General features: G+C 43.9%; 1 protein-coding gene across 1 annotated transcript; it reads right to left on the bottom strand.

Moving 5' to 3' along the window:
- Positions 1 to 1,382: 1,382 nt before the first annotated feature.
- On the bottom strand, positions 1,383 to 10,889 carry ECHDC3 (enoyl-CoA hydratase domain containing 3). The gene is made up of 5 exons (XM_057422454.1): positions 10,771 to 10,889; positions 10,541 to 10,662; positions 8,081 to 8,178; positions 5,240 to 5,440; positions 1,383 to 3,195 (listed from the first exon to the last, which is right to left on the bottom strand). Exons 1-5 carry the CDS (start codon positions 10,884 to 10,886, stop codon positions 2,866 to 2,868), a joined length of 867 nt encoding a protein of 288 aa, XP_057278437.1. The 5' UTR covers positions 10,887 to 10,889; the 3' UTR covers positions 1,383 to 2,865.
- Positions 10,890 to 11,938: the final 1,049 nt, after the last annotated feature.

Genomic DNA, 11,938 nt, shown 5'->3' on the forward strand with positions numbered 1-11,938 from the left:
CGTGTCCAGCCTGGGCTTGAACACTGCCAGGGATGGAGCATTTACTACTTCTTTGGACAACCTGTTCCAGTGCCTCACCACCCTCACAGTAAAGAACTTCTTCCTTAGATCTAACCTGAAAGGGAGAGAACTGTCCCAGGACTTTACTGAGTATCTGCCACTCCAGAGGAGGACTGAGGAGTGAACTAACACTCATACAGACAGGGAACGAAGGATGCAGGAGCAAACATACCTTAAACAAAATCCTTTTTGATTCATGCTACTTCCACATTTGGAATTTTAGTAGCTGTTGGTAGGATTTATCTAACTTTAGACACTAAGTCTGAGCTAAGCACTTTAAGCTATTTTGGCTGTCAACAAAGGAAAAAGGGCCCATCTGTAGTGTGCTTCACCTTTCTTAGATGCTTATTTAAATATGAAATGGATGAGCTTTCATAATCTGGCTATATGGAACTTCAGAATGAATGCTGAGAGGCCATCCCATGTTGATTACCATGAGTTGATACTGAGGCTCCTATCATTCAGGGTCATCATCAATAATACATCCTCAGTTCATTTGCAGATCATGTGAAACTGAGGGAATGGCTGATGTACCGAGTGGTCTGACTTCAATCCACAAGAACCATAATCTAAGGGGAAATGCAAGTTGCTGCTCCTGGGGAGGAATAACCCCAAGGTGCAGTACGGGCTGGGAGGTGACTGCCAGAGCAGCAGTCCTACTGAAACCAGGCTCACAGGAGGTGGATGCCCAACTGAACATGAGCCAACAGTGCACTCTCATCACAAGTGATGACTACTGAGCAGTTTAGACTGGCTGAAAGTGACCAGCAGATGGAAGAAATACTTTGTTCTCCTCTGCTCGGCACTGGTGAAGCCATTATTTGGAATACAGTCCAGTTTTGGCACAACCAGTACAAAAGGAATGTGGAGAAGCTGGAACTGGTCCACTGGAGAGTTACCAAGCTGGTTACCTAGAGAACATGACCTACAAGGAAAGTGAAGGAAGCTCCATGTGTTCAGTCTGGCACAATAGAGTCCAAGTCTGGTCTAACTGTAGCTTGTGACTGCATGAAGAGAATTACAGAGATAATGGAGCTGAAGTTTCTCAGTGATGTCAGATAATGTATGTTCTGGATGGAGTGAGGCACTTCACTCATCACAGAAAAGCAGCAATGTATTTTATTGATATAAACCAGCAACTGAACAACATTTGATAGTAAATGCAACAGTGGTTTAACAAGATTTCATGGCTAGGTACACTTGATTTAATGCATAGAGAGCAGGGTGAGACAAAACAGTCAGGGAGCCCCTCCTGTTGAGTCATGAGGTTCAGGAAGGACCCCCTTGCTTTCTAATCTCAGAGGGGAGTCTAAGTGCAGACTTGGTCAACAGTTTATGACTAAAGCATTATAAATGTGCAATTAATCCTTTATATTACTTATAAGTGTAATTGATACTTCAGATTTTCAGTGCTTTTTCTCCCAATTCAATTATTTAGTATTCAATGTGATGAGGATTCTCTAAACTTCGAGGAGAGACCTTGAGCTGTCCCTGCTAGAGGGGAGATCCTGGCACATAGCCCACTGCCATGCAGGAATGCTCCACAGGACCTGTGCCATTCACTATCTGTGGAGTAGGATAATTCACTCATAGTCACATTCACATGCTGACTACAGGAGTTAGTTTTTTCCAGATTTGGCTTGAGTTGGACATTTACCAACACTGCAGTCAGGTGGGTGCACTGCTCACATTAACCGTTGGCCATTGTGGTGTTACCTGTTTCCCCAAATCCACTTTGAGCCAGATGCAACCATCACAACCAGACACATCTGTTATGAGCACCACTACTGGTTATCACTTGAGCAGGGATACAGGAAATAAAGGTCAGGTTGGGTGGGGGGAACACACTGCCACCATGTACCAGGGGGCAGTGGCCAAAAAAATTGCTGCTTTGAGGCTCAGACTGGGCATTAAGAAAAAAGGAGGGTTGCACAGCACTGTAACAGGTTATCCAGAGGAGCAGCTGAATCCCTGTTGTCAAGAACAAAAATCCGTGGTAGAGCTGCTCCGGTGTTAGTAAAATCACAGCTCTGAGCTCATGGATGGATTTTCCAACTAACACATCTGAGATTCTGTGATAAACTGAAGACTTACAGCCTGTAAATGACAGCTGGGTCAAAACCCTGCCAAGGTGAGAATCTCTGCTGAAGCTGACAGGCAGTGGCTTTCACAGTGTGTCCTTTGTGAAGCTGAACACTCCTAAACCATGCTCAGCCTCACTGGAGTCAACAGCAAAATTCTCCGAAGTTGGGATAAGTGACTGAGATGATGGTGGAAAACCAGGATTTGCTGAGGAAGACAAACTAGTGATACTGCAGTTCATAAGCAGATATATCTGTAGGGATCAATGGGCTACTGTTACAGTCTTCTGTCTGTAACATCTAAACAGCACTGGAATCCATAATGATATGTATTACCATCATATCTGGAATGTGTCCTAGCCATTTAATTCTCTATTAATAACAGTAAATGGCAATTTTCTTCCAGAGTGATGGAAACAGGTACTGAACAGGGTGATCTGGGCTCTCTCCCAGTCCCTGTGATTCCCTGAGTAACGTGGGACATGCTAAACTGATTTTTCCAGCATGAAGTTCCTTCTAAAATCATAGATTAAATTCATTGCTGAAAAAAACCCATTGTGTTTGATTTTTCCTAACATTTTTTATATACTTAGAATAAATTTATTGTGTCTTTGGCATATGTAAGAAGAGGCATTTCACTTTCAGTAAGAACAAAAATAGAGTTTCCAAAGGCAACTGCGTGAAGAATCATAAAGCACAGCTAAGGTTAGCTCAGAAACAAGACTCATTTCTTCTCATCCTGAGAGTGTGCCCAGACAGGCTTACGTTTCTGAATAAAGGCTTCAATCCCTTCCTGCCCATCTCTCAAAGTCAAATTGTCTACCATGACCTGAGTAGTCATTTTGTAAGCAGTATCAAGGTCCTGGGCCATCTGTCTGTAAAAGGTGGCTTTCCCCAGGGCCAGGACAGATTTGCTGCTTTCACATATCTTGTGAGAGATCTTCATGGTCTCTTCTTCCAGCTTGTCTTCTGGTACCACCTTGCTGACAAGCCCGTGCATTAATGCTTCCTGGGCAGAAAGAGGTTCACCCGTGAAAAGCATCTCTAATGCCACCTGAACAAGACAAAACATTGTATTACATCAGTTCAACTGCTTTATCGCTTTGGTTTGTTTGGGCAGCTTCAGCTTCCTCCTTCAAGTACAAGTTACTCTTTTGATAAACTTAAGATTTAAATCTTTTGGCTTCTTTAAGCTGCCAAGGAAGTGTCAAGAGGTTTCGGCAAAGAGGACTGGGTGTAAAGCTGGCTTGTTTCAGACCTGCCCACTGATTCCCACTGTCCTAGGCTAACACCTCTGGGTTTCTTTTCAAAAGCCCATAATTGCAGTAGGAATTGAGAGATGTGCATGGTTCATAAACTGAAATTAATGAACTCAGCATTTTAAGCTGGGCATATAATAAGAAGTAAAGATTTATTAAGTGAATATGTAGCTTTTGAAAATACCAGCCTTAGTTTTAAGTTGGTTAGGGCTGGTTTTAAATATGTCCTTCTTAAAGCCATTAACTATTTCAGTCTCCTGCTGCTTCCAGCATCTTGTACTTGAGGTTTTGAATGAAGATGTCCCCCAAATACTGACTACTCAATCTTGTATATCACTAACAATGTTTTGTCATACTCTTGATTTAATTACCCAATGCCCTGAATTGTAAGAGCTGATGATCCTTGTTGGTATCTTTGCTCTGGTATTTACACATTCATTTGATACATGGCTTAGTGGGAGGTGTCCTTGCCCATGGCAGGGGGGGTGGAACTAGATGATCTTAAGGTCCTTCCCAACCCTAACTATTCTATGATTCTATAAGGTAAAATCAATCATCCTGAGAACTGTGGGGAATGTTCTTGCTCCTTTGAAAAGCGGCACAGAGAAAAGTATATCCCACATGTTTTAAAAAGGTAACAATAAACCCCAGAAATACCAATTCAGGAACAGTTATGACTGTTCACTGTAGCAGACTTGGAACAAAACCCCACAGACAGACTATATGTGAACAGAACAGCCTCACTGATGGGAGATTTAAAGTTGAAGCTCTTATCCAGCAACTGAAGTTGGGCAGTTAAGTCACTGCATCTCAGCAGAGCCCTGCTGGGCTTGGAGAGTCTGTCCCCATGAATCCAACTGCATTAGAACTGAAAATGTCTTTTCTAAGTTACAGAAGCTTTACAGATCATCATACTGTTGTTTATACAGTGAGAAATCTGAAGTGACAATCAGTAGGAAATAAAGCAGGAGGAAAGTATGGGAAGGTTTTAGATGCTATTTAAAGCATCTTGATCTACACCCAGGCAGCTCCTGCTGGCAGTGAAATGTCACTGCCTGGCAAGAGTTGATACCTCAGTGGGATTGGATATCCTGAACTTGCAGGGGTTTTCCTCATCAGAGGAGAACATCACTGGCAAAAACACAGAGCTGTGTGTTGGAAAGGAAAGGGATGGCTGAGCTGCTGTGCTGCTGGGACGAGCTCATGATGGCTGGAATCGTATCAGCAGGAAGCTGCTTTCCCTAAGCAGAGTTCATCCATCTATGATTTTTCTCAGTCCCAGACAAAGACGTCTTTTGCAACAAAGTATTTTCAACGTTGTACTATAGCAAAATAAAGTCCAGGCAATGGAACATCTCCTGTGGAGATGTTCCTGCAGAGTGGAGACAGGCTGAGAGAGCTGGGCTTGTTCAGCCTGGAGAAGAAAAGGCTCCAAGGAGAACTTAGAGCAGCTTCCAGTACATAGAAGGGGTTGACAAGAAAGGTGAAGAGGGGCTTTTACAAGGGCATGTAGTGACAGGACAAGGGGCAATGTCCTCCTGACAGAGGAGAGATTTAAATTAGATGTCTGGAAGAAGCTCTTCCCTGTGAGGGTGCTGAGGTGCTGGCACAGGGTGCCCAGAGAAGCTGTGGCTGCCCCATCCCTGGCAGTGTTCAAGGCCAGGTTGGACACAGGGTCTTGGAGCACCCTGCTCTAGTGGAAGGTGTCTCTGCCTGTGGCAGGGGTTGGAGCTGGAGGAGCTTTACAGTCCCTTCCAACCCAAATCATTTTATGATTCTATGAACTAAACCTCCTAACATTACTTACAAAATTACAGAGTATCTGGGAAGGAAGCCTACCTTTCTTGGAAGAGATCTGCCCAAGGCCACAGCTGGTGTGGAGCAGAACAGTCCAATGTTCACCCCAGGAGTAGCAAACTGAGATTTCTCACTTGCCACTGCGATGTCACAGCTGGCCACCAGCTGGCAGCCTGCTGCTGTAGCCAACCCGTTCACTTTGGCAATCACTGGTACTGGAAGTTTTTGGATTAAAGTCATAACCTGCATGCACAAAAGAAAGTGGTCAGTTAGTCCTGGAAATTCAAACGGTGGCTGTTCTAAAACACACTTGATGTGTGCAGTTTTAGACCACTGCTGTACCAGTATCTGCTGGGTTTACGTAGCATGAGCTGGTCCTGCTAACTCCAGTGGAAATGGCAAACCCAAGAATCAGAGGCAGAAACACTTGTTATCAGATCTACATGGAGCTTGGGTACCTCTGCACCACAGGTCAGCTTTCCTGGCTGTGAGAAGATGTGAATCCCAGACACACCATCCCCACCTTCATTTGCCCTATAATGGAAAACTGACTTCATCACAAGAAATTAAACCAGCCTCTTGTTGGTTTCTGCATGATCTTGAGCCTGGGTTGGTCTCACTCAAACACCATCACTGGATGTCTTTCTAGGCTTACTCTTCAATCCAGGAAGAGACATGACAGCAAACAATTTTTCCTGCTTGCATTTAGACATAAGAAGGGAAAAAAGCCTCATTCTCTCTCTTAAATAATTCTTGAGGGCTGGACATCCAACTTCAGATAGCTGAAGTTAAGGAAGATGAATTTGTTTTAACTTTTCTAACTCTGATTCCCCTTTCATACAGTGGGAAACAACAAACTCACCTAATTTTAATTCCTAAAGATTGAAAATGCTACTTAAATGATTACAGTCCTTATCTGGATTAAAATAAAATAATCTCATGGTAGCACACTGTAGCAAGATAAATATTCATTTGCTACTTCAGTATCTCCAGTAGATGAAGATGAAAACAGCAAATTCTATGTTGTTTAGGTAAAATTACCTACATTTGGTTCTGAATTTGATCAGGCTTTGTCTCTGTTCTTCTGTCTTTGTTTCGTTTCAGTGGATCTTGAGAAGCAGACAACAGAAGAGTAACAGTATGTGCACATGTGCAGACAAACAAGTACAAAGTACCCTTGTGGCTGCAAAAACTCAAAGTCAATACCTTCTCTGACACACACACACTCCCCAGCCTGGTACTTCTGACTGTGTATTTGAAAAGCTTTCGGACATGTGATATTCTCAATCGTCCCCAGCTTGTATGTGGCAAGTTCTTAGTTCTCAGATACTGCATTATATAGTATGGCAAACACAGCTGTATGCATGGGGAAACAGAGGGGGAGCAGCTGAGAAGATCTGCTCAAGATTAACTGTCATAGAGGAGATGTAGAAGCTGAGGTTCCTGAAAACCAGTCCAGTGTGCTCTGGACCCCTGTCCACAATGCTGCAGGCATGTCATTTGGGTGGGATCCATTCCACTTAAGTACTGAAATCCAGGAAAACACAATCCCATTTTGGAAACCCTCAGAAGTACCTTTCTTTCTCTATTGACCACCACAAAAGCAAAAGTTAATTGTTCTACTGCACTAGAGCCTCAATTAAATTCTCTATTTCTGTTGCCTATAAGTGCCATTATTTAACAGTAAGGCCTTCTTCCTCCACAGTCATAATAGTGAGCTGTGATTTATGAGGAACTTAAATTCCTTTAGGATATTCAGGTAGAGAGTTTAAAGCACTCACTCCTACCATGAACATCAGAAAAGGGATCACTTCAAATGCCATTTCATATCTTACATTTAGTTTCTTCCAGAACTTGCTTTGCCAATTTCACAGAAGCATTTGGGTTGGCAGTGACCTCTTAAGATCATCAAGTCCAACCCTTCAACTCAAGTAGAGCAGGTTGTCCAGGACTGTGTCCAGTTGGGTTTTGAGTATCTCCCAATCTCTGAATTTCATGCTCTCAAGAATACTAATCTGAAATTGTTATACTAAACTTACTATACAGTAGAGCTCCATTCTCAAGAAGATAGCTAGGCTTGGTTTAAACTTTAAATCTGACATTCTGACATTTTTCTGTTTTTCTTTATTTATCAAAGCTTGTTCTACTACTCATTAATACTTAATACAGCCACAGTGCTTTATATACACACAGGAGAATTTAAATCCTTTTAGTCCTTAAAGTGAGCAATTTACCAGCTCTTGATGCACACTATACAGAGTAAGTCTGACACTTTTTCTGCCTTATCTTTCCTCTTCTGTGACCAGGAAGCTGCATGGTTCAGTTCTGCACTGAGAACATGCTGGTATTCTGCCCTGCAACTGCGAAGTTAATGATAAACTATTGGCTGCTGAAATATCAGACCTTGGCTCCCTCCTGATGAAGGGACTAACCTGTAATTCATTCATACTGGCACTTACCTCTGTGACAAGCATACCAAGATGGAACCCAGGCAGAGCTGCCAGGGTTAGTAGCTAGGTGCTGGGAAAGAACACTTGATCACAAGTAGTTTGAAGGTGGTTATCCCTAGATTTCTAGGAAACACATTGTTCAAATACTAGGCTGCAAGGAACACTGGCTAAACTGAGGAACACATCATGCCTGTATCCATTTTAGGAGACATGCACTCTGGCATTCTAGCCCTTTAAATTTCTGGATTTCTCCAGGAAATTCTCATAATTTCACCAGGATCACATATTAAACTGGCAGAGCAACAAAAAGCAAGGAATCTGGAGCAACCACCTGTGCTTTAGGTAGCAGATAAGCAATGCTGGACTTCCTTGAACCAGTACCATTGTTTGCTCTTGATACCAGGTAAAGGCGTGGTACATAAGAACTGCTTACCTCTGCACACATTTCAAATACTTGGGAATGATGTTTCACATCATCTTCACTTGACAGTTCCTTTAAATCATGGCCAGAACAAAATACAGGTCCTTCAGCTGCAAAGAATTGCAGGAAAAGTCAGTCTGGTTTAATAAAAAAAAAAAAACAGAAAAATCAAGAAATCAGGAGTAGAGGAGTATCAGGGTCCCAGGGGGAGGTACGTCCCTCCAGGGGGAGGGCCAAAAACGAGCTTGGGGAAGGAGTTCCACAGAGAGTTCCAAAATACTGCCTTCTGGGTTTTGTAACAACTTTAAATTGCAACGTTTAAACACAGTAACACCCATAAGCATTTTTTAAAGCCTGGTTTTACTTCACTTCCAAGTTAATACTGTTAATAATAGAATGAGTCCAGCTTCTTGTAAGGATACTGCTCTAAACAGCTCCTTGGGACAATGTAAACAAGTCAGCTGGAGCAAGGATGGAGTGCTCTGCTCTCACACAAATACCGTGAGTCCCTGTTTATTGTACCCAGCATTAATAATTAACTTCTGCTAAATAAGCATCAAGATTTTTGTGTCACAGCGCTCAAGGCCACAGTGAAAAAAGGAAAATTTGTTCTGCTGGAGGAGAACCAGAAGGGTTGTTGGGACATTGCTTCCTCTCCTGTAAAACTGTCATCTAGAGAATCCCAAAAAGCATATCAGGGTTTGTGCAGTAAAAGAGCAGGTTCCCATGGACCTGAGCTTTGAATTTGCTTGCCTCCAGTAGCAGCTAAGGTAAAACACCCTTTACAACAGCTTTCCTTTGGCATGAGGGTATCTGCCATGCGAATAAACCAATTTGATGCTTCTGAATCCTTCTGAACCCCTCATGTATCTGTATGGATGTGACATTTCCAGCTACAATTATGCAAACACAACCTATGCACTCGTGTCTTATGAATCAGATCATTGTGACACTGTGTATCCAGAAACAGCCACACAGTTAACACCAGTCAGCTCACAGGACCACCAATACCCATCTGGAAATTAATCACAACCACATTTGTGCCTCATTGAGGAAGAAACCACTGCAAAGCCTGTCTTAAAGACTCAAAGCATTTCCTGAGAAGTCCTTTTATTTTCTTTCTTCTTCTGCGTTCCATTCAGCAAGAGAATTAGAAATCAACAGAAACATGAAATTTCTTTTTAAATTAAAAAAAAATACCATTAAATTGTGCTTGCAAACTCCCAGACTTTTGTACTCCTGAAGAAGAATAGGAAGTGTTTCACATAATTTGTAACTGCTGTTTAAAATGTTGAATATATATGTTTAAACTCATCCTGGTGAACTCATACTACTTCCATTCTCATGTTTGTGTGCACTAACACACTGTGTTTTCCTCTACATAAATGAAACAGCAGCATCCTAAATTAAGAAACCTATTTCTCTAAGATGTTTGGAACAGAGACAGGGGAAAATGATCTTAAATAGCAGAAGAAAAAACAATGGCTTAAGAACACCTCAAGTTCAGTTATATTTAAGAACGCTACAGGAGAATACCTAGATGGAAGAAAACTGTAATAGGCTCAGAGACTGTCCCCATCTGCAGGTTACGGGTGACTGCAGTGTTGTGTTCTGGCCTGTCCTTCAGAGGCTTTTAAAAGCAGTTTTGACAAACCAGTGGCGAAGATGATGAGGCTGATCCTGGCTTAGAGCTGGGGCACAGAGTACACAAACTGAAGAAACCATGTGAGCTGTTTACTATCATCTAACCTACTACAAGGCAACAAGTGCCACTCCAGCTCAGCCTATTCCTGTACAAAATCCTGTATCTTGGAATGATATTTCTTTAGTCTGAGAACCATTAGAATCTGGTTTTATTCTGTTTAAAGTATTCTTTACACACAGTTATTTCAACCTACTGATTGCTTTTACAAAAGGAAAAAGCTCATTGACTCTGTAAACACACTGCAAAACCTGACTGAATGCTGACATTTTGAAGAGTGTTTCTGTGGTGTTTCTTCTTAGACATGTTAACTGTCAACAAAAACATAACAAAAAAGCAAGTCAGTGTTTAATACCGTGTTCAAGAATGAGGAATTAAGTACATGAGAGCAGAAACTGGGGTGTGTATAAAAGAACAGCAGGACAGCAAGATCTGACGTGTGAAGGCACCCTTAGGACAGATACCCCTGCATGCTCCTGGCCAGCTGTATGGACAACAACATGCAAGTCCCATCCCATTTTCTGTAACAGGAATCATAGCATCCCAGACTGGGTTAGGTTGGAAGGGACCTTAAAACTCCTCCAGCTCCAACCCCCTGCCATGGCCAGGGACACCTTCCGCTAGAGCAGGTTGCTCCAAACCCTGTCCAACGTGGCTTGAACACATTCTTAACACTTGAACACTAACTCTGTGTGAGATTTTGGTTTAAACTCCCTATTACCCCATTCCTGCTCTTCCCCTTGCCCTGCCCTTCTCTCCTGTCTCAGTACCTGAGATGATAATAACTCGGAGGTCCTTGCTTTTGACGTCGTGCAGCAGGTCCTCCCTGAGGGACTGCAGCATGGACAGGGACAGGGCATTTCTTCTCCTCGGGTTGTTCAGGATGATGTTCCTGTACGAGCACAAGGACAGTTACTACAACAAAACACTAAACGCACCCAGCGCCTCAGGGACGGGCCCGCAGCGGTGCCTGTTCCCTTCACCTCGGCCGCCGCCTCACCGGACACCCTCCGCCTGCCGCCGCACCGTCAGCTTCTCCGGCCGTCCGGGCCCCGCCGCGCTGCTGAAAGCCGCCGTCAAGGCCCGCCGCAGCCGCCACAGCGCGGCGGCCGCCATGGCTGTGGGCCGGGACTGGGCAGCGGGCGGCTCGCTACCGACCCCTAGGCCGTCGGGCTCCAGCGGAACGGGCCGGGCCGGGCCGCGGGGCGGAGCGCAGCCGGGGGACTCCCTCGGTCCTGAGCCGCCATTTCTGTGCCGTGAGACGTGCCGGATAGGAAGGTGGAATTGGTTTATGAGGATCTTTAGGGATGTTGGAGGGACTCTATAAAATGTGGACTTTTGCTGTCCTTTATTTAGATTTCACTGAGCGTTTGCATTTGTGACCAAATTAATTCCTTCACTGTGCTGAAAACTATTCAGTGACACTAAGCTGGATCTGTCATGAAAAGAGAGTCCTTTCTAAATCGGGACCTGTCACCAGTGGGGTCCCCAGGGATCAATGCTGGGCTCAACACTGTTTAAAACCTTCATAAATGATCTGGATGATGGGGTCAAGTGTACCCCGATGAAGTGATGCTGAACTGAATGGGAAGTGGACTCTTTGGAAGGGAGAACAACCCTGCAGGATGATCTGGATAGGCTGGAGGAGTGGGGTAACAAGAACTTTACGGAGTTCAACAAGGATAAGTGTAAGGTCTTGCACCTGGGAAAACACAATCCAGCACAGGCTGCGGGCTGGGATCTTCCTGCCTGGGAGTAGCTCTGTGGAAAGGGACCTGGGGTCCTGGTGGGCTGAACATGAGTAAACAGTGTGCTCCTGTGGCAAAGAAACCCAACAAGATACTGAGCTGCATCAACAAGGGCATCACCAGCAGAGATAAAGGTGTCGTCCCACTCAGCGCCTGTCAGGCCACACCTGGAATACTGGTTGCAGTTTTGGTCCCTGCTATGCAGGGAAGCTGTGGGTAGGCTGGAGAGAGTCAGAGAAGGAGCACAAAGGTGATCCAAAGACTGGGGAGCCTGTGAGGACAGGCATTTGTGATCTGAGAGGGCAAGAGGCTATGCAAGATGGAAAACTATGTGAGTAATACAGCAAATGGGTATACACTGAACAGTAACACATCTGAGCCAGAAATGAAGGAGCAAAGATACTGCCATTAGATGAGTGA

The sequence above is a fragment of the Pezoporus wallicus genome, unplaced genomic scaffold (assembly GCF_028554395.1).
Source record: "Pezoporus wallicus isolate ANWC-B61680 ecotype Strahan unplaced genomic scaffold, APGP_CSIRO_Pwel_v1 contig_3058, whole genome shotgun sequence".
In the NCBI taxonomy this organism is placed as follows: Eukaryota; Metazoa; Chordata; class Aves; order Psittaciformes; family Psittacidae; genus Pezoporus; species Pezoporus wallicus.

Coding starts and splice junctions, on each gene's coding strand:
- ECHDC3 (XM_057422454.1), bottom strand. CDS start 10,886: ATGGCGGCCGCCGCGCTGTGGCGGCTGCGGCGGGCCTTGACGGCGGCT. Junction 8,179..10,540: donor CCGAGTTATTATCATCTCAG/GTACTGAGACAG, acceptor AATTCTTTGCAG/CTGAAGGACCTGTATTTTGT. Junction 5,441..8,080: donor TATTTGAAATGTGTGCAGAG/GTAAGCAGTTCT, acceptor TTGTGCATGCAG/GTTATGACTTTAATCCAAAA.